The sequence below is a fragment of the Pocillopora verrucosa genome, chromosome 14 (assembly GCF_036669915.1).
Source record: "Pocillopora verrucosa isolate sample1 chromosome 14, ASM3666991v2, whole genome shotgun sequence".
NCBI lineage: Eukaryota > Metazoa > Cnidaria > Anthozoa > Scleractinia > Pocilloporidae > Pocillopora > Pocillopora verrucosa.
In genome coordinates this window covers 10003758-10025230 of record NC_089325.1, presented here as the reverse complement: position 1 = coordinate 10025230, position 21473 = coordinate 10003758, and the positions used below count along the sequence as shown (strand labels likewise).

At 39.6% G+C, this 21473-nt stretch overlaps 4 protein-coding genes and 1 pseudogene across 4 annotated transcripts; 3 read left to right on the top strand and 2 right to left on the bottom strand.

Annotated features, from left to right (window-relative positions):
* Positions 1 to 514: 514 nt before the first annotated feature.
* Positions 515 to 6670, top strand: LOC131797838 (uncharacterized). Its single transcript, XM_059115507.2, has 6 exons — positions 515 to 671; positions 2126 to 3045; positions 3446 to 3944; positions 4107 to 4300; positions 4826 to 5170; positions 5829 to 6670. The coding sequence occupies exons 2-6, from the start codon at positions 2129 to 2131 to the stop codon at positions 6283 to 6285; spliced, it is 2412 nt and encodes an 803-aa protein (XP_058971490.2). The 5' UTR covers positions 515 to 671; positions 2126 to 2128; the 3' UTR covers positions 6286 to 6670.
* A 1911-nt stretch (positions 6671 to 8581) lies between these two features.
* LOC131797839 (sushi repeat-containing protein SRPX2-like) lies at positions 8582 to 11472 on the bottom strand. The gene is made up of 5 exons (XM_059115508.2): positions 11350 to 11472; positions 10861 to 11106; positions 10070 to 10282; positions 9080 to 9290; positions 8582 to 8673 (listed from the first exon to the last, which is right to left on the bottom strand). Exons 1-4 carry the CDS (start codon positions 11408 to 11410, stop codon positions 9091 to 9093), a joined length of 720 nt encoding a protein of 239 aa, XP_058971491.2. The 5' UTR covers positions 11411 to 11472; the 3' UTR covers positions 8582 to 8673; positions 9080 to 9090.
* A 1068-nt stretch (positions 11473 to 12540) lies between these two features.
* LOC136278073 (uncharacterized) lies at positions 12541 to 13865 on the top strand. The gene is made up of 2 exons (XM_066161272.1): positions 12541 to 12780; positions 13403 to 13865. Exons 1-2 carry the CDS (start codon positions 12650 to 12652, stop codon positions 13860 to 13862), a joined length of 591 nt encoding a protein of 196 aa, XP_066017369.1. The 5' UTR covers positions 12541 to 12649; the 3' UTR covers positions 13863 to 13865.
* A 2510-nt stretch (positions 13866 to 16375) lies between these two features.
* LOC136278072 (sushi repeat-containing protein SRPX2-like) lies at positions 16376 to 18832 on the bottom strand. The gene is made up of 4 exons (XM_066161271.1): positions 18631 to 18832; positions 17844 to 18053; positions 16856 to 17066; positions 16376 to 16451 (listed from the first exon to the last, which is right to left on the bottom strand). Exons 1-3 carry the CDS (start codon positions 18830 to 18832, stop codon positions 16867 to 16869), a joined length of 612 nt encoding a protein of 203 aa, XP_066017368.1. The 3' UTR covers positions 16376 to 16451; positions 16856 to 16866.
* Positions 18833 to 18921: 89 nt separating this feature from the next.
* On the top strand, positions 18922 to 20364 carry LOC136278233 (uncharacterized; annotated as a pseudogene).
* Positions 20365 to 21473: the final 1109 nt, after the last annotated feature.

The following is a 21473-nucleotide window of genomic DNA, read 5'->3' as shown; positions in this document are numbered from 1 at the left end:
TGACTAACCGGTTGAAAAAACACTAATTGAGACGACGCGTAACAGCAGCAACACTCTAATTAACAATTTACAGCATTCCGCAAGCTTAGATCTTACATTTGTATTTGAACGCTCGGTTATGATATTGTTCGTGCCACTGCTCAAAATAATTTGTATGATTTCGTAAAAACTTAATTAATCAGTAGTATTTACTAATACAACCACCTCCCACCCCTCCCTGCATAACAGTCTCCCACTCCTCCTTGAGTAATAACAGTCCGCCTCCCACCCCTCCCTCAGTAGTGGTAGACTGCATCCCACCCCTCCCTGACTACTAATGGTCTGCCTTCCCTCGCCTCCCACTGGTAGTCCAAAATTGTTCCCAAAAAATGGTCCAAACAATGGACCCAAAAATATGGTCCGAAAAATAGTCCAAGGGTCCACATTACTGTATGCCTCTCCGGGCCCTGGTTTGGAAAAAAGCTTCTGTCCTAACAGTGGGGGGGGGGGGTCAATTGAACCTGTATCGTATTACTGTCTCACGTCGTTGACTTAATTTATCACAAGCGAGTGGTTTGTAAGTTCGTTAGGCCTGGTTCAGACGCCGCTCGACTCATTAATTTAGCTCTCTAACAAAGTGAGGTTACTTTTAACGCGGAATACACGCTGTCAATCTACTAACTTCCCATTAGGTGAGTAAACACGAAGCAAACTTGTGGCATGATTTAGTATGTTTAGCGTTTAAGACAGAGACATTAGGCAAGTAATCCCGTTCTGCTTCGAAGGTCCAAATCTTCAAAAGGTAATTAATCGACGACATCGATCAGTTGTCTTGATGGTGGATGAGAGATATCATGAAATAGGTGGAACATAATTTTGTGCGGAAGTGCTTAAACGAAGCGAAAGGGAAAAAAAGTCAATCGTGGCGTCTATATCTAATTTGGAGTTGTCGTTTCACATAAGATCGATAAATTATCTGTCCTTTCATGGATCAATGATTTACACTAATCCCACAAAAACCGTTTTCTTTGGCAAACTCACAACAGTCGGATTAAAACAGACACAAAGCGGCTCACATGTTTACTCTTGCTCAGTTGCATGATGACTTCATGGATGACTGATCGATCAATATATTCATGCAGGAAGAGAATGAAAATGATCATATTTCCTTTCCTGTAAGTCTTTCAATTTCTAAACTGTAATTTTTGCCAGGTCGGGGACCTCTGGCGCAGGTTAAAGACCACTTAAGACTTTGCTTTTAAAAGGAAAAATACTTATTATAATGATAATATTGCTAACAAAAACAATAATAACAATAGTAAATTAGTGAGACCAAAGATCCAAGATAGAGGAAAACGATAACTGAATAAAGAATGTAAGAAGAGGTTTTCAATGAAGTAATGGCTTTTTACGGTTATCGGTTAAAATTTTGGCTATTTTTTATGTTTACCAGCTAGTTTCTTTGACGTATTTTACGATTGGCTCTTAAAATTTGAGAATTTTTTACGCCTGACGAGTAAACTTATTGGCCGTGTTACTGCTGACGGTTAACCGCTTTTGAACCTCTAAGAAGGACCGTAACGCTCTGCTTTAAATAGGGTCTCAATGGGGTTAACCGTTACCCGTAAAACGGCCAAAAAATTTAGCCCTTTGGCGTAAAAACTGACAAATTTAAACCGTTAGTCGTAAGAAAAGTTCATCGTAAAAAATATGTCTGGTGGAAACAATGGAAAAGTGTTAACCGTCATTGGCCAAAATTTTAACCATTAGCCGTAAAAGCCATCGCCCCATTAAGACTCTCCTTAAACCGAGAGAGCGTTTTCTGGAAAAAAAAAAAAACAAACAAACAAAGAAACAAAAATAGAGAAAAAGACGCCTAAATATGCGAAGAATAATGGCAAGATGGAAAGGGAAGATAAAAGTAGGAAATCAAAAATCAACAAACAAATATTAAGGAGATATACACTATCTTTGTAAGTCATGTAATTAGAACTACGAGAGCACCCGGTGCCGGGTTCTTTAAGGAGCATTTCCATAGGTTTTATGCTTTTTTTTCCCTAATGAATTTTTTTTAACTGAATAGCGTCCAATCCTATAGTCCCCAACTAAATTTGAGTATCATTCAAATTGTTTTAATCTTTCATAGAATATGGCCAAAGCTGGGTTAGCATTCTCAGGCGGCGGAGTTCGGTCAGCGGCCTTCTGCTCTGGAGTCTTACGCAGACTGCTTCAGCGAGAGACCAACTTGGATTATCTGAGTTGCGTGTCTGGGGGAGGTTACACAGGCTCTGCTTACATGGACTGGAAGTACCGTCATGGCAAGCAAGACAGCAAAGACTGGCATTTCAAATTCTTTAACCATCTGCGCGAGCGGAGTGGGATTTTTTGCGACTGGCAGCGGCCTATACATGGAGTATTTGATTGTACAGTTCTTTTCTGTCTTCCAGTTTTCGTCACCCTTGTTGTTCCATTTATTTTGTGGAGTGCTTACGCATGCCCTCTAGCTTTCGCTGTCGACTATTTAGCGGGGGATATCATCCGCGGCGGAATCATAACACATTGTGACAGCTCAGCGCTACTGGTGAACGAAACAGTCTCAGAATGCGAAGAGAGACGGGAGAGGAAAGCTATTGAAAGGTTCCTTTTGTTTGGTGCTCCTCTTGTCTTAGCATTTGCTTCTTACTTCATCGCACCAATGTTACCTGGATTAAAAAACGCCTCCTCCTTCCTGACCACTTCGTTTGGAGTCATATTCGGCCTTGTGTTTCTGCCCTGGTTTTTTCATGACGTGCTCGAGTTCATACCTGATTGGATGAGAGTTCTGATCATTCTACCCACCGTGGTGCTTTGGTTTTCGTTTCCTGTGATGAGAAAAAACGCTACGCTCGTCGTAATTGTTTATTTCTACGCGTACGTAATTGTGTATAGGGTGTACAAGAAGAGCTTTAGTTTTTATCCCTACACGGACCACTTCTTTGCTCAGCAGTTGTGGGCTTCAGGGTTACTCTTATGGATCTCACCCCTGATAGGAACGATACAACAGCGTCTGGGTCATGTCTACAACAGGTATGTGAATTGTATGTCTCCCTTTTCTCTCCCCTTTAGCTAGTACCATGAGATTAAAACATAATTATATCAAAATTTATGGGTACCTAAAAAGTTTTCATTTCACGTTTTCGCGGAATTGTATAGAAGCGATAGTTCCTTTTACTCGTTGATTATGAAATTAACGAAGTTCAATGAGGTGGAGCTCTAGCCTTTATAATGGTGCCGCCATCTAATCAATGCAAGCGCTTATTACGTATGAAATAATAACATGTTGCGTGCGCCCTTGTAAACAATCTCGCGCGCATGGGGATGGCACGTGGGCGTTTTAGTAAGCGTCTGTATCGCGTTGGCCTTAATTGGCCCATTGAGCATGTAACTCTAGATCTAAATACGCCGTTTGATCTTCTTTGAGTTGCAGGTGGCGGCTACAAAAAGCCTTGTTCACGCCAACCAGTCGAGGATTGTGTGGTTGTGCCGGCATTTCCTTCCGCAACTTTTTTCTCAGCTGCCCATATTTCGATCACAAACAGCGTGTTAACCTCGACCCTGAACGCCCGCTGACCTTGGAAGATCTTGAGAACGTCAAGCCTATCTTTATCAGCAATGCAGCGGTCAACCGATGGCGACGCACCACCTCCTCCACGGAACCCGACTACGAAGCACTTATCATGTCCCCCCAAGGGATTGAACGACTGGATCGACCTGCGCATGAGCGCGAGTTAGAAGGCAAGCTTATGCCGGAGGACATTTACTTGTCCGATGCCATGGCAACGTCAGCTGCTGCTGTTGATCATCACATGGGTGCCCTGGAAGGTGAAGAGATGTTTAAAGACCTGAAAGTCACCTTGGGAATTGCTATGGGTAACTCTGTTGTCAGCGACCCGAGGCATGTCAGGAAACTCAATATTTGCCTTCAGGTTGGTATAACTTTGTTCTTCCGAAAAAAGAATCAGGACAATCAATAACCGATGAGCGAAGTTTCGTGGGGTAATATCATATTTTGACACATACTTCAGTGTCCTTGATTCTTAGGACAGCAGAATTAAACGTTTAATGTGGTACGTCGTTTTTTTTTTCAGATTCTTCCGTACTTCATCGAGATATTCAGAGTCTCTCCACTTTTGATATCATACGTTTTCTACCATAATTTTGGCGGTGACGACTATCTCACCTTTGGAGTATTTTGTTTCTTCTTGCTTCTGTTGCTGTTGACCGTAATCGCCTTGATACCTACGGGATCTGCTAATCCCAGCCGGGTGGAGAGGATGGCCAGGTTTCAATATGCCTTTTTTATCGTCACTAACAGTAATTTAATGTTCGCCTCTAAGGGTTTCACTCTCGTCGAGGAAGGACAACCTTTGGAGTATTTATTCGAGGGTATTACTATTCCTGTGTGTGCGCGTTTCTTTGAAATCCTTCCCTATATTGTAAGAACGCCCCTGCTCATGGTGATATGCATGTCCGCAACCCTGGCATTTAAGATGGGGATGGTGAATAAAAGGAGGGAACGTCTACTGCTGGCGCGCCTTGGTACCAAAAAAAAGAATTTTATAATCTTTTGTTGTAGCATTTTAAAATAAACTCTTCCGACAAATTACTCGTAATAAGCGACAGCAAGAAGAACTTTCAACGTCTAGGTACCATCCGCGTCTAAAGACGTCTATGCTCCAGTTCCCTAATGACCGAAAGGCACGCAGGTATGCACTTGCTTTTAGTGCGCTTTGACCCTAACCAATAAGTTAAACAGCCAATATTGGCCAGCATTTTACACTAAAAGCCATACTGTTTTTTTTGTCAGATATTTTGCTGTCCACATACCTTACATCAGTTATGTTCGGAAAACAATCGGGATACTAAACCTTGGGCCCAGTCCTCCTCCTGTATTGCGTCTGAGTGATGGCGGCCATGTTGAAAACCTTGGAATCTTGCCTCTTCTGAGACTCAGACTGAAAAGGATCATCTCTGTTTATGGTGGATGTGCGGCTTCAGAACAAGCGTTTTGTAACACCTTGATGAACGCGCTCGAAATGGCCAGGAAAAAACTAAGATGTTCATTTACAGGAATGGATGGTCGAGACATCAATGAAGACATTCGAATAAACTTTGTGGAGAGAAGTCCCGGAAACCAACCTAGGAGTTACAGGTTGGTGACTTAGTTTTTAAGGTTCAGCTGTGTTGTATGTTGCGCGAAAACTCACTAATTTAAAATGTTGTTTAACCGCTTTTATGTGAGGTACTGCACGCAAGCCTCTCATTTCAAACTAGAAATACTTGGTGTTAGCTGAACAAAGTTTTTGGACCAATCAGCAAAATGTACTCAAGCGATTTTCCATTGAGACTTAACAATGACTGGGACCTGTGTTTTACCACCCCTCTGCTCTTGGCAAGGAATGTGCGCGCCATTCCTTCGGTCACTCAGATGCAAAACTAAAAACAATGGCGACTGGCCAGGTCCCTTGACTCTTTCCGCGCTTCAAACAGTTTGTACGTTTTGATCTGAGTTCTAATTGGCTCCTTGTATTGTTTCCTTTTTTCTGACTGGAGCTTGTGAATAAGATATGCGTTTGGCTCAGCTTATGGCAAGTCCTCCCCCACACCCGACACTTTTTCAAAATGTTCCACTGCCCTTCTGTTGAGTTTTGCCCAAAATCCCACGATCGAAACGCACTCTTAATTTTGCACCTTTAAAGAAACGCATTAGGCAATTCATAAAACCCACAGTTAAATCTGGAAAGAAGCTTCCTCGTCTTACAAGTCTGACAGTCTGCCAATATTTAAAGGAAAGATTTTATTGTCCTAAGGTTCAAAGTCCAATACTTTGACAAAGATCCAGAAGGGGACGGCGACCACATGGTCGGTGAGGCAGAGGTACTTTTCATCGCTCCTAGACACCCCAATAAGGGAATTAAGATGACGCAACCTATGACGTGGAAGGAGGCGTTAAGTGACATTAACGAAAATCTTGACGAGGGCCATTGGGGAACTGGACCAGAGCTTCATGCTAAGGAGGTTGACAGGCTGACGTTCTGTTGCTGCGAGTCTTGTCATGGTGACGCTTGTAGAGGTTTTTCAGAGGGGATTTGTGGAGCATTTCCGCAGCATTCTACTTCGAATCAATTCTACACGCCAGCAATGTTTGCTGCTTATCATAGAGAAGGCTATCGCGCATGTTTGGAGGCAAAAGCCACTGAATTTCTGAGCGAACAATCAGCTCAAGTGCACATTCGTGTAGAGAATGTTGACGAAACAAATATCTAAGTAATACACACGATTTGTGGTGTTTGGTTGAAAGAAACAATCAGCACTAGATTTCTGTTTTAAAGTTGATGAAAAAAATGCACAATATTTTTTTAAAAAGGCTTGTTAGGGTGAGAATTTTTGGGCTCAAGATCAGTCATTGATCAAGAGCTCGAGTGAGCAAAAAACGTTGTAGACTTAAAGTAATGTTATGTGAAATTTTTAGCGAAGATTTGGAAACTTTTCCCGGCTGAAAACGTTTTAGACTTAAGTTATATTATTTGCAATACTTAGTAAAGATTTGGAGCCTTTCTCCAGCTGTAGCGAGTTACGGTAGCAGTACAGTGGAATGCAATAAAGGACAGGAATATGGAAGCCTAACGTAAACGTTATACGATATATTAGTGTTTTTTTTAAGATACGTTCTTGCGCCTTCTCCAGTTTTTTTCGGTATCATTATCTAAGGTTGGTTACCCTTTGTAACAGTCGTTTTCGAAGCCGAGACGGAGCATAAGGCCGACGACTTTGAAGAGTAAAATCTCCCCGATGTTGACCATCGAAACGCGTCCATTTTGGCTGTACAGCTATATCCTTTGGAAAGTAGTGTATAGAAAAACCCAGTGTATGTGTATTATTCTTATGGCTAACATCATTTGACGCTCCGGCCACGCAATAAGTTCGTCCTCTTCACAGTTTTCTGCCGTCACAGCTGTGTAACATGCATGATCGTTTAAGCCGCGGGTTGAATGGGAACCCTTTTTGGCCGCGAAATCGTACTTTCAATGCGTAAAAAATGGTCAAGGAGAACTCGCTTGGCGCTAAGGTCGATCATTTCAAATTCTAAATACAGCTATCAACCAGAAGACGCAAAAAAAAAAAAAATTGATGTCATAGGCACTTAAAGACCTCATTCATAATTCTGCTGAAATCTTGCTCACCCAATACTGCCGCCATAATAATGTTGGCAAGAAGAATGGCGAAAATGAGGAATCGTGGAATCATCTTTATGGAGATGTGACTCTTCTGAAAGATTTTACGAATAAGAGTTGCGGTCTGTTAGCTGTGGAAATTTCTCACGAGAGACCAAGAAATCACACTTTTTACAGCTGTCTTTGTCAAAGGTGCAATATTGCAAACAGTTCCTCGTCGAATGAGTAAACTTCATTTCCTAACAAATAATAATTAACTCGCATTTGGAAAAGAACAAAAGTCTGAAAACTATCTAACTATTTCCCTGTTTTCGTGGCAACATGTTTTATAAAAAAGAACAACGCACGAATCTCGTATTTCCAATCTAAGGCTATGTAAAATTCCTGTAACTCATGCATGTGCGAGAGGAGGATTTGACTGATATTTGACTGATGTTTAAATCATTAAAACTTTTTCAACGGCACGTCATATGAGTTACTCCTCATCAACACATTGTTTTCGCCAATTCAAGATAATAAATTTCCTAGAAGCAAATTTTGAGGCTACAAATATGCCACGAAAAATATTTTTAGGCCCATATCGGTTAGTCAGAAATCTATTTTGATGTTACGATGGTTTTTGTATGAGAGGACTATTTACCCTTTTCGCACAGGTTGATAGTTGATAGATAAGTTTAATGCTCAAAATTTGTACGTAAGTCTGTAAAAAAATTTTTCTTGCAGCTTTCAATCCCAAATTTTTGCAGCCCTGTTTATAAGTACTAATGATTGATTCATAAATCAAATTAACTTCCTGGCTTTGACGTTATTTTCTCAGCCGATCGCTTGTGTTTGACTAAACCATCTGATGATAATATTTATTTACATTTCATATGTATTATTCTTCATTTTGAAAAAAAATTTTTCGTTTAAGGGCCTTTTTTAAGGGAGTTTCAATATTTCCGTCCTCTGTGACTTCAGTTATTCTAACTGTAAGGAAAATTTAGTGGACCCAAGATTTAATTGAAAATTCTCCTCACTGTTTTTCATACAATTCTTTCATTGTTAGTTCGAAGACTTTGATATTGGATCAAGGAGTGATTCCCTAATTGATATTTATTCCTCTTCTCATGCATGACTCGTCTGCTTAATCATTATTTCCTCAATTTTGAAAGGAGAATTCTGTCTTGGTCACTCAGGGGTTAATTACGACAGAGTAATTTATAGTGAACGTCGAAAGTAATTCACGATAACATTGTTTCGGCTTCACTTCCCTCTGTAACTAGTCCAGGAAACTTGTGTCATTCTTAACCAATCAAAAGAAATGCTAAAACCCATAGCGACTTGGTCACTCTCGTCATCAATCCGCTCTCTTTTAGACTGGACGACTGATATCATATATGTAAATAAAGTACAGATTCTCCATTTGACATAAGTTTTATCTTTATTGAACATGGACAGGAGGTCGTGTTCTTGAAATTTCCCAAGTTTTCCTGTGAGCCTGTAAATAGAAAGTAAAATCAGAGATTATTTTCAATTTTATTTTGGTTAGTTCTCCCAAACGTCTTTTTCCAAGTTATCCGTCATTTCATCTTAAATCTCTTTCGTCGCGGAATTTTGAGCTGAAATGTTTGGCTAACAATTGTTTGACATCATTTACCTCGCATAGAAATCGAAAAACGAATAAGATAATTGTTATAGTTCAAATCTATCAGTCGTTCAAAACAGTCAACAACAAGACAGGTCAATGTATTTATTTTCTTTAGTTTACAAACGCACCTTCTACGGCCACTTCTTCCCTCACTTTTTATCACGGAATACATATGAAGCGTAACGTAACCATTCAGATTACTACATACTTCTCCTTAAAGGGGTTGTAACATATATGTGCATGTTATTTTTCTTACTTTGAGCGGCCCTATTTATGATACACGTCAACTGTATTAACGTTGCACTCGTCCGGTTTCTCTTTGCAAAAAAACGGAGGGATGTAGGGCGAGGTTGCCAAATTCATGAAATTTAGTTTAACGCTTTGCAGGACATTGGGATCGTTGATGTCACCATCAAAGAAATAACCAGAGAGATTATTTAACTTCAATATGGATGGATTTGCTGTCCCTGCAAATAAACAAGGAGGAAAGAAATTGAAGTGAAATTGACTCTGTAGCTATTATCATTTCCGAAAACATTGGTAGTATATTCACTTTCAGAATGAAGGGATACCTTGTTATTTTGTGGAGAAGCAAACAAAGCAATACATATATTTTGTGTATGCTTTTTGTCATCAGGCATCTGATAGAAACTGCTTTGACTTATTTAGGAGAGGTGCTTCAACAGTCATGGTATTTTAACATTGTTTTTATTGAATATGTTTTTTCAGTTTTTCTTAATGAATTGACAATCCCTGAAAATTGTTGATACATCGAACAAGTGAGCCTTAGTGTTGTTTACAGCCGATTCTTGGAGGACCGGGGTGCACAACCAAAATGTGTAGCAGACTGTTTCTCCAGTCTAAGATCCAAGACTTTAACCTTACTTTATATAACATGATTCATATTTGACTCGTTTTTTATATCCCTTAAGTAAAATTTGTCCCTAAGATATTTCATATTGAGAGCGGAAATATAGATAGGGGATTCTGTTGTGAATATATGACTTGAATTAGTAATAGTAATACCCTATTTTTTTTGTAAAAATATTACTCATTCTCCGGGCTTCTTGACACTCTCAAAGATTTTGCACTTTTTGGGTTTTGTACCCGCGTACAGCTCCTTATGATATGAATCTCCCCCTTCTCAGCTGATAACCTTTTCTTGTTCGTACTTCCACGTTTATCAATTCAAAGGGTTTCAAAATACCCCGGAAACGTCAGGTCAATCCTTTGGAAACAAACTTACTTGTGCAATTAGGCCACGGAAGTTGTGTACTGTACGGTAAGCTGGAGAGTCCATAAAAATTCCATTGGCCACTTGAACAGTAGTACAGTAAAGGGGGGTTGAAAGTGAAGTCGAAGTCATTTTGGCACATCGCAGCGCAAAGATATTCTACACCAATCTTGTTGCACGCCAGAGCTCCGTTTTGAGGAGGATCGAACATGGGACACTCCTTTCCTGTTGACAACAATAGAAAGAAAAAATATAAAATCATTGTAGCAAAGAAGACGCCGACCTTTAAAATGCCGCCCTACCAGCCCAGTAAGTAGAAATTTCGTATTTTCTTAACCTTCTATTTTCGAATTGCAGACATAATTAATAGATGTAAAATATAGTAAAGATGTCAAATTTTAGATTTTTCGGTTAGTCAAGGTGTAACTCATACTTCGATAGCAGGCAGCATAATGCTGCACAAAAGCGGTTTTTCTCTCATATATTTTCAGTTACTGAATCTGTTGATCATGAATTCTAATGGCCTGGGTTCGAGTAAACCTAAAAAGGACTGCTGTTGGCAACGGTGATTGATGTTATGACATCGTAAGCAGAAACCATCATTAGAGTCAAGGGTTACTATTAGACTTCAGCTAAGCTTCTCGTTGTCAGCTATTGTTACTGAGAACACCCTTATCGGGAATACTTTCACCTGGACAACGAAAGGACGCAATCAACTGTTACTTCCAAATTCTAACCTTTTCTTTTACTTAATTAGATCATCTTGAGAAATTGTTTATTCAAATGCAAGAGCTTCAGCTTACGTTTTAGAGTGATCCTGAAGCTACAAGTGGCTCTATTACCAGCGGAATCGCTTGCCGTACAAACAACTTCAGTTGTACTGGGAACACTGAATATGTCTCCATTTTGCTTGTTGCATTGTATGTTGGGCTTCACACCAGAATCGTCAGTTGCTGTAGGTGCAGACCAGTGAACGCGGGTCTCAGGCTCTGTGATTTCTTTCATTGTGATGCACTTTGGGCAATACGTAAAAACCGGCGCTTGATGGTCTGAAACGATGTTAAGAACAAAATATAACGTTTGTAATTAGCGATGAGTGGGAGTCAGCATTTCATATGATAGTTTTAGCCCCTCGTCGACAGTTCTAAAGCAACTCAAAACGTCTTAAATTAACGTCTTCATAAGGTTCAACAACTAAATAAATATTCTTGAAAAACAACTTTTTGTACAATAAGTTGTAATGCACTTCTCCCATCTTCTTTATTCAAGATGACGAGATGGAGATCTCTTACCCACTGATGCTATCGTAAGCGAAGCGAGAAGAGCATTCAAAATGAAATACTGGAAAATCATGGCGTAGAGACTTCTCTAAGTGATACGATTGCGGTGAGATGCTCAGGCAAATTAACGCTTCAGGAAAAAGACAGTCGGGAAGCGATGTTAGAGGAATTATGGCATTGTGGGATTGTTTACGCAGCTGTCTTTGTCTGATTTGGTCACAGGTGCGATTTTTCCGTCGACCCTTCAATTTAGGGGAATAAAGTAAACTCAATCAATGGCAAGAAACGAATTAACTATCGATTACCAATTTCACGAGAGTAAACTGAGACTTTTCGGATTATGCATCATCCATTTTTGCAAAATAATGAACGCATAAAATTGATAGCAGCAAGGAATTGGACTGATTAGAAACGCTATTAAAATATTTTAAACTTCACGGACAGGGAGCCAGTCACGTTGGCAGAATCTGAAAGTAGTTAATAACCCAACTTAGACTTAGTGTATTCTCACTAACTAAAGAAATTTGACAGTCCGCTGAAACCAATTTTACATTTAAACTGGTCTCCACTTTGTAATTTAAGTCAAGCAGACACAAGTTGACAACAATAGCGCTTCGACAAAACTTCCTTAACACAACTGCGAAAACTCCTGTTGAAAACTATATAGATTATCGGCAAGGAACAGGCATAAAATGCGACTGTCAGAGTTATTAACATCTTGAAAATCTCACGATTTCGCTTCGTGATGATCAGAATTACGTCAAAACCTGCATAGTAAAACAGTCCCAGAATGCGAAGAGCGGAACGGAGAAAAAAAGGAAAGATTTTATTATCCCAAGGTTCAAAAGGAGGGAACGAACACTGCTGGCGCAGTGATGACCGAAAGGCACGCACGTATACACTTGCTTTTAGTGCGCTTTGACCCTAACCAATAAGTTGAACAGCTAATACTGGCTAGCCTTTTACACTAAAAGCCATACACACCACAGGTGAAAGATTTGTCGCATCTGATTTCTAGAAAAGTTTCGATGAAAATTTTCCAAATGTTTTATGGAGAGGAAAGTCGTTTTGTGATCAGTGCTGTTTTTTTTTCGTCAGATGTTTTGCTGTCCACATACCTTACATCAGTTATGTTCGGTAAACACTCGGGATACTAAACCTTGGGCCCAGTCCCCCTCCTGTGTTGCGTCTAAATGATGGTGGTCATGTTGAAAACCTTGGAATCTTGCCTCTTCTGAGACTCAGACTGAAAAGGATCATCTCTGTTTATGGTGGATGTGCGGCTTCAGAACAAGCGTTTTGTAACACCTTGATGAACGCGCTCGAAATGGCCAGGAAAAAACTGAGATGTTCATTTACAGGAATGGATGGTCGAGACATCAATGAAGACATTCGAATAAACTTTGTGGAGAGAAGTCCCGGAAACCAACCTAGGAGTTACAGGTTTGTGACTTAGTTTTTTTTTAGGTTCAGCTAACTTGTATGTTGCACGAAAACTCACTAATATGAAGTGTTGTTTAACCGCTTTCATTTAAGGTGCTGCGCACAAACGTCTCATTTCAATTTAGTTGGAAATACTTAGTATTAGCTGAACAAAGTTTTTGGACCAATCCGCAAAATGTAGTCAAGCGGTTTTTTTCATTGAGACTTAACAGTGACTGGGACTGGTGTTTTACTACCCCTCTGCTCTTGGCGAGGAATGTGCACGCCATTCCTCCGGCCATTCAGATGCAAAACTAAAAACAATGGCGACCTACTAGGTCCCTTGCCTCTTTCCGCGCTTCAAACAGTTTGTACGTTTGAGTTCCAATTGGCTCCTAAGATATGCGTTTGGCTTAGTTTACGATAAGTCCCCCCCACCTAACACTTTTTCAAATTGTTCCTCCGCACCTTTGTTAAGTTTTGTCCAACATCCCACAATCGGAAACGCACTCTTAAGTTTGCACGATTAAAGAAACACTCTAGGCAATTCGTAAAACCTACAGTTAAATCTGGAAAGAAGCTTGCTCGTCTTAAAAGTCAGACAGTCTATTAATATTTAAAGGAAAGATTTTATTATCCCAAGGTTCAAAGTCCAATACTTTGACAGAGATCCAGAAGGAGACGGCGACCACATGGTCGGTGAGGCAGAGGTGCTTTTCATTGCTCCTAGACACCCTAATAAGGGAATTAAGATGACGCAACCTATGACGTGGAAGGAGGCTTGGAAGGAGAATCTTGATGAGGGGCATCGGGGAACTGGACCAGAGCTTCATGCCAAGGAGGTCGACAGGCTGACGTTCTGTTGCTGCGAGTGTTGTCATGGTGACGCTTGTAGGGGTTTTTCAGAGGGGATTTGTGGAGCATTTCCGCAGCATTCTACTTCGAATCAATTCTACACGCCAGTAATGTTTGCTGCTTATCATAGAGAAGGCTATCGCGCATGTTTGGAGGCAAAAGCCGCTGAATTTCTGAGGGAACAATCAGCTCAAGCGATCAATGTAGATCACATTCGTGTAGAGAATGTCGACGAAACAAAGATCTAAGTAATGCACACAATCTGTGGTGTTTGGTTAAAAGAAACAACCAGCACTAGATTGCTGTTTTAAAGTTGATTGAAAAAACTGCTTAATATTTTTTTAAAAAAGCTTGCTAGGGTGAGAATTTTTGGGCTCAAGATCAGTCATTGATCAAGAGCTCGAGTGAGCATAAAACGTTGTGGACTTTTAGTTATATTATGTGAAATTTTTAGTGAAGGCTTGGAAACTTTTCCCGGCTGAAAACCGTTTTAGACTTAAGTTATATTATTTGCAATTCTTAGTAAAGATTTGGAGCCTTTCTCCAGCTGTAGCGAGTTATGGTAGCAGTACAGTGGAATGCAATAAAGGACAGGATTATAGAAGGAATTACGATGCGACGTTAATGTAAACGTTATGCGATATATCAGAGTGTTTTTTTAAGATGCGTTCTTACACTTCTCTATTTTTTTTCGGTATTATTATCAAGGGTTGGTTACCCTTTGTAACATCTTCGAAGCCGAGATGGAGTATAAGGCCGACGACTTTGAAGAGTAAAATGTCCCCGATGTCGACGATCGAAATGCGTCCATTTTGGCCGTAAGCTACATCCTTTGGAAAGTAGTGTATAGAATAACCTAGTGTATGTGTATTATTCCTGTAGCTTACATCATTTGGCGCTCCTGCCACGCAATACGTTCGTCCTCTCCTCTTGATTTCTCCTTTACTACCATAGTTGCCGACATGTCTTCACAGTTTTCTGCCGTCACAGCTGTGTAACATGCTTGATCGTTTGAGCCGCACGTTGAATAGGATACTTTCAATGCGTATAAAATGGTCAAGGAAAAGTCACTTGGCGCTAAGTTCGATTATTTTAAATTCTGAATACAGCTATCAACAAGAAGACGCTAAAAAATGTTGTGTCATAGACACTTAAGACCTCATAAACTGTATAATTCTTGCTGAAAGCTTGCTTACCTTGTACTGCCCGCATAACAACGTTGGCAAGAAGAATGGCGAAATGATGAATCGTGGAATCATCTTTATGGAGATTTAACTCTTCTAAAAGATTTGACCAATAGGAGTTGCAGTTTGTTAGCTGTGGAAAGTTCTTAAAAGAGACCGAGAAATCAGACTTTTTCCAGCTGTCTTTGTCAAAGGTGCAATATTACAAACAGTTCTTCGTCGGATGAGTGAACTTTATTTTGTAACAAATAATTTTCAACTTGCATTTGGAAAAGAACAAAAGTCCCGGAAAACTAAATAACTATTTCCCTATTTTCGTGGCATCATATTTTCTTGAAAAGAACAACGCACAAATTACGTATTTCCAATCTAAAGCTAAGTAAAATTCCTGTAAGTCATGCATGTGCGAGAGGAGGATTTGATTGATATTTGACTGATGTTTAAATCATTAAAACGTTTTCAACGGTTCCGTCATATGAGTAACTCCTCATCAACACATTGTTTTAGCCAACGCACGAATCACGTATTTCCAATCTAAAGCTAAGTAAAATTCCTGTAAGTCATGCACGTGCGAGAGGAGGATTTGACTGATATTTGACTGATGTTTAAATCATTAAAACGTTTTCAACGGTTCCGTCATATGAGTAACTCCTCATCAACACATTGGTTTAGCCAAGTTAAGATAATAAATCGCCTAGAAGTAAATTTTGAGGCTACAAATATGCCACGAAAAATATTTTCAGGCCCATATCGTTTGGTCAGAAATCCCTTTAGATGTTACGATGGTTTTTGTATGAGAGGACTATTTACCCTTTTGGCACAGGCTGATAGTTTGATAGATAAGTTTAATGTTCAAAATTGGTACGTAAGTCTGTGAAATTTTTTTTGGAGCATTCAATCCCAAATATTTCCAGCCCTGTTTATAAGTACTAATGATTGATTCATAAATCAGATTAACTTCTCGGCTTCGACGTTATTTTCTCAGCCGATCGCTTGTGTTTGACTAAACCATCTGATGATAATATTATTTAAATTTCATATGTATGATTCTTCATTTTGAAAAAAGATTTCTCATGTAAGGACCTTTTTTAAATGAATTTCAATATTTCCGTCCTTTGTGACTTCAGTTATTCTAACTGTAAGGAAAATTTGGTGGACCCATTCACTCCCAAAATCCAATTAGTAATTCTCCTTGCTGTTTTTCATACAATTCTTTCATTGTTAGTTCGAAAACTTTGACATTGGATCAAGGAGTGATTCCCTAGTTGATATTCCTCTTCTCATGCATGACTCGTCTGCTTAATCATTATTTCCTCAATTTTGAAAGGAGAATTCTGTCTTGGTCACTAAGGGGTTAATTACGACAGAGTAATTTATAGTGAACGTCGAAAGTAATTCACGATAACATTGCTTCTGCTTCACTTCCCTCTGTAACTAGTCCAGGAAACTTGTGTCATTCTTAACCAATCAAAAGAAATGCTAAAACCCATAGCGACTTGGTCACTCTCGTCATCAATCCGCTCTCTTTTAGACTGGACGACTGATATCATATATGTAAATAAAGTACAGATTCTCCATTTGACATAAGTTTTATCTTTATTGAACATGGACAGGAGGTCGTGTTCTTGAAATTACCCAAGTTTTCCTGTGAGCCTGTAAATAGAAGTAAAATGAGAGATTATTTTCAATTTATTTTGGTTAGTTCTCCCAAACGTCTTTTTCAAAGTTATCCGTCATTTCATCTTAAATCTCTTTCGTCGCGGAATTTTGAGCTTAAATGTTTGGCTAACAATTGTTTAACATCACTTACCTCGCATAGAAATCGAAAAACGAACAAGATAACTGTTATAGTTTAAATCTATCAGTCGTTCAAAACAGTCAACAACAAGACAGGTCAATGTTTTTATTTTCTTTAGTTTACAAACGCACACTCTACGGCCACTCCTTCCCTCACTTTTTATCACGGAATACATATGAAGCGTAACGTAACCATTCAGATTACTACATACTTCTCCTTAAAGGGGTTGTAACATATATGTGCATGTTATTTTTCTTACTTTGAGCGGCCCTATTTATGATACACCTCAACTGTTTTAACGTTGCACTCGTCCGGTTTCAGTTTACAAAAAAACGGAGGGATGTAGGGCGAGGTTGCCAAATTCATGAAATTTACTTTAACGCTTTGCAGGACATTAGGATCGTTGATGTCACCATCAAAGAAATAACCAGGGAGATTATATAACTTCAATATGGATGGATTTGCTGTCCCTGCAAATAAACAAGGAGGAAAGAAATTGAAGTGAAATTGACTCTGTAGCTGTTATCATTTCCGAAAACCTTGGTAGTATATTCACTTTCAGAATGAAGGGATACCTTGTTATTTTGTGGAGAAGCAAACAAAGCAATACATATATTTTGTGTATGCTTTTTGTCATCAGGCATCTGATAGAAACTGCTTTGACTTATTTAGGAGAGGTGCTTAAACAGTCATGGTATTTTAACATTGTTTTTATTGAATATGTTTTTTCAGTGTTTCTTAATGAATTGACAATCCCTGAAAATTGTTGATACATCGAACAAGTGAGCCTTAGTGTTGTTTACAGCCGATTCTTGGAGGACTGGGGTGCACAACCAAAATGTGTAGCAGTTTCTCCAGTCTAGGATCCAAGACTTTAACCTTACTTTATATAACATGATTCATATTCGACCCCTATTTTTATATCCCTTGAGTAAAATTTGTCCCTAAGATATTTCATATTGAGAGCGGAAATATAGACAGGGGATTCTGTTGTGAATATATGACTTGAATTAGTAATAGTAATACCCTATTTTTTTTGTAAAAATATTACTCATTCTCCGGGCTTCTTGACACTCTCAAAGATTTTGCACTTTTTGGGTTTTGTACCCGCGTACAACTCTTTATGATATGAATCTCCCCCTTCTCAGCTGATAACCTTTTCTTGTTCGTACTTCTACGTTTATCAATTTAAAGGGTTTTTAAAATACCCCGGAAACGTCAGGTCAGTCCTTTGGCAACAAACTTACTTGAGCAATTAGGCCATGGAAGTTGTGTGCTGTACGGTAAGCCGATTCCAAAAAAATTCCATTGGCCACTTGAACAGAAGTACAGTAAAGGGGGGTTGAAAGTGAAGTCGAAGTCATTTTGGCACATCGCAGCGCAAACATATTCTACACCAATCTTGTTGCACGCCAGAGCTCCGTTTTGAGGAGGATCGAACATGGGACACTCCTTTCCTGTTGACAACAAAAGAAAGAAAAAATATAAAATCATTGTAGCAAAGAAGACGCCGACTTTAAAATGTCGCCCTTCCAGTCCAGTAAGTAGAAATTTCGTATTTTCTTAACCTTCTATTTTCGAATTGTAGACATAATTGATGGATGTAAAATATAGTAAAGATGTCGAATTTTAGATTTTTTGGTTAGTCAAGGTGTAACTCATACTTCGATAGCAGGCAGCATAATGCTGCACAAAAGCGGTTTTTCTCTCATATATTTTCAGTTACTGAATCTGTTGATCATGAATTCTAATGGCCTGGGTTCGAGTAAACCTAAAAAGGACTGATGTTGGGAACGGTGATTGATGTTATGACATCGTTAGCAGAAACCATCATTAGAGTCAAGGGTTACTATTAGACTTCAGCTAAGCTTCTCGTTGTCAGCTATTGTTACCGAGAACAGACATATCGGGAATACTTTCACCTGGACAACGAAAGCACGCAATCAACTGTTACTTCCAAATTCTAACCTTTTCTTTTACTTAATTAGATCATCTTGAGAAATTGTTTATTAAAATGCAAGAGCTTCAGCTTACGTTTTAGAGTGATCCTGAAGCTACAAGTGGCTCTATTACCAGCGGAATCTGTCGCCGTACAAACAACTTCAGTTGTACTGGGAACAGGGAATAAGTCTCCACTTGGCCTGCTGCATATTATTCGGGGCTCCTCACCAGAATCGTCAATTGCTTTAGGTCTAGACCAGTCAACGCGGGTCTGAGGCTCTGTGATTTCTTTCATTGTGATCACCTTGGTAACAAATTACTCGTAATAAGCGACAGCAAGAAGAACTTTCAACGTCTGGGTACCATCCGCATCTAAAGACGTCTATGGTCCTGTTCCCTAATGAGCGAAAGGCACGCACATATGCACTTGCTTTTAGTGCGCTTTGACCCTAAGCCTCTGAGTTCTAGAAAAGTTTCGATGAAGATTTTCAAAATTTGTTATGGAGAGGAAAGTCGTTTTGTGATGAGTGCTGTTTTTTTTTTCGTCAGATATTTTGCTGTCCACATACCTTACATCCTTACATCACAGTTATGTTGGGAAAACACTCGGGATACTAAACCTTGGGCCCAGTCCTCCTCCTGTGTTGCGTCTGAGTGATGGCGGCCATGTTGAAAACCTTGGAATCTTGCCTCTTCTGAGACTCAGACTGAAAAGGATCATCTCTGTTTATGGTGGATGTGCGGCTTCAGAACAAGCGTTTGGTAACACCTTGATGAACGCGCTCGAAATGGCCAGGAAAAAACTGAGATGTTCATTTACAGGAATGGATGGTCGAGACATCAATGAAGATATTCAAATAAACTTTGTGGAGAGAAGTCCCGGAAACCAATCTAGGAGTTAAAGGTTGGTGACTTAGTTTTTAGGTTCAGCTGTGTTATATGTTGCACGAAAACTTAGTAATATGAAGTGATGTTTAACCGCTTTCATTTGAGATGCTGCGCACAAACGTCTCATTTCAAACTAGTTGGAAATACTTAGTATTAGCTGAACAAAGCTTTTGGACCAATCAGCAAAATGTAGTCAAGCGGTTTTTTTTTCATTGAGACTTAACAGTGATTGGGACTGGTGTTTTACTACCCCTCTGCTCTTGGCGAGGAATGTGCGCGCCATTCCTCCGGCCATTCAGATGCAAAACTAAAAACAATGGTGACCTGCTAAGTCCCTTGCCTCTTTCCGCGCTTCAAACAGTTTGTACGTTTGAGTTCCAATTGGCTCCTAAGATATGCGTTTGGCTTAGTTTATGATAAGTCCCCCCCACCTGACACTTTTTCAAATTGTTCCTCTGCGCCTTTGTTAAGTTTTGCCCAACATCCCACCATCGAAACGCACTCTTAGGCAATTCGTAAAACCTACTGTTAAATCCGGAAAGAAGCTTGCTTGTCTTACAAGTCTGACAGTCTACCAATATTTAAAGGAAAGATTTTATTATCCCAAGGTTCAAAGTCCAATACTTTGACAAAGATCCAGAAGGAGACGGCGACCACGTGGTCGGTGAGGCAGGGGTGCTTTTCATTGCTCCTAGACACCCTAATAAGGGAATTAAGATGACGTAACCTATGACGTGGAAGGAGGCATTAAGTGACATTAACGAAAATCTTGACGAGGAGCATCGGGGAACTGGACCAGAGCTTCATGCCAAGGAGGTCGACAGGCTGACGTTCTGCTGCTGCGAGTGTTGTCATGGTGACCCTTGTAGGTGTTTTCCAGAGGGGATTTGTGGAGCATTTCCAGGACAGGTTTATGGAAAGAATTACCATGCAACGTAAATGTTATGCGATATATCAGAGTGTTTTTTTAAGATGCGTTCTTATACTTCTCCATTTTTTTCGGTATTATTATCTAGGGTTGGTTACCCTTTGTAACAGCCGTCTTCGAAGCCAAGACGGAGTATAAGGCCGACGACTTTGAAGAGTAAAATCTCCCCGATGTCGACGATCGAAATGCGTCCATTATGGCCGTATAGCTACATCCTTTGGAAAGTAGTATATAGAAAAACCCAGTGTATGTGTATTATTCCTGTAGCTTACATCATTTGGCGCTCCTGCCACGCAATACGTTCGTGCTCTCCTCTTGATTTCTCCTTTACTACCATAGTTGCCGACATGTCTTCACAGTTTTCTGCCGTCACAGCTGTGTAACATGCTTGATCGTTTGAGCCGCACGTTGAATGGGATACTTTCAATGGTCAATGAAAAGTCACTTGGCGCTAAGGTCGATTATTTTAAATTCTGAATACAGCTATCAACAAGAAGACGCTAAAAAATGTTGTGTCATAGACACTTAAGACCTCATAAACTGTGTAATTCTTGCTGAAAGCTTGCTTACCTTGTACTGCCCGTATAACAACGTTGGCAAGAAGAATGGCGAAATGATGAATCGTGGAATCATCTTAATGGAGATGTAACTCTTCTAAAAGATTTGACCAATAGGAGTTGCAGTTTAGCTGTGGAAAGTTCTTACAAGAGACCGAGAAATCAGACTTTTTGCAGCTGTCTTTGTCAAAGGTGCAATATTACAAACAGTTCTTCGTCGGATGAGTGAACTTTATTTCCTAACAAATAATTTTCAACTTGCATTTGGAAAAGAACAAAAGTCCCGGAAGACTAAATAACTATTTCCCTATTTTCGTGGCATCATATTTTCTTGAAAAGAACAACGCACAAATCACGTATTTCCAATCTAAAGCTAAGTAAAATTCCTGTAAGTCATGCATGTGCGAGAGGAGGATTTGACTGATATTTGACTGATGTTTAAATCATTAAAACTTTTTCAACGGTTCCGTCATATGAGTAACTCCTCATCAACACACTGTTTTAGCCAACGCACGAATCACGTATTTCCAATCTAAAGCTAAGTAAAATTCCTGTAAGTCATG

Bases quoted from the DNA above. Each gene is read 5' to 3' on its own strand.
- LOC131797839 (XM_059115508.2), bottom strand. From the start codon at position 11,410: ATGATTTTCCAGTATTTCATTTTGAATGCTCTTCTCGCTTCGCTTACG. The intron at 10,283-10,860 runs GTAAGCTGAAGC...TGTTGTCAACAG, and splicing joins CTTCAGGATCACTCTAAAAC to GAAAGGAGTGTCCCATGTTC. The intron at 9,291-10,069 runs GTAAGTTTGTTT...GTTTATTTGCAG, and splicing joins TCCGTGGCCTAATTGCACAA to GGACAGCAAATCCATCCATA.
- LOC136278072 (XM_066161271.1), bottom strand. From the start codon at position 18,832: ATGAAAGAAATCACAGAGCCTCAGACCCGCGTTGACTGGTCTAGACCT. The intron at 18,054-18,630 runs GTAAGCTGAAGC...TGTTGTCAACAG, and splicing joins CTTCAGGATCACTCTAAAAC to GAAAGGAGTGTCCCATGTTC. The intron at 17,067-17,843 runs GTAAGTTTGTTG...GTTTATTTGCAG, and splicing joins TCCATGGCCTAATTGCTCAA to GGACAGCAAATCCATCCATA.
- LOC136278073 (XM_066161272.1), top strand. From the start codon at position 12,650: ATGAACGCGCTCGAAATGGCCAGGAAAAAACTGAGATGTTCATTTACA. The intron at 12,781-13,402 runs GTTTGTGACTTA...TATTATCCCAAG, and splicing joins AACCAACCTAGGAGTTACAG to GTTCAAAGTCCAATACTTTG.
- LOC131797838 (XM_059115507.2), top strand. From the start codon at position 2,129: ATGGCCAAAGCTGGGTTAGCATTCTCAGGCGGCGGAGTTCGGTCAGCG. The intron at 3,945-4,106 runs GTTGGTATAACT...TTTTTTTTTCAG, and splicing joins AACTCAATATTTGCCTTCAG to ATTCTTCCGTACTTCATCGA. The intron at 5,171-5,828 runs GTTGGTGACTTA...TATTGTCCTAAG, and splicing joins AACCAACCTAGGAGTTACAG to GTTCAAAGTCCAATACTTTG.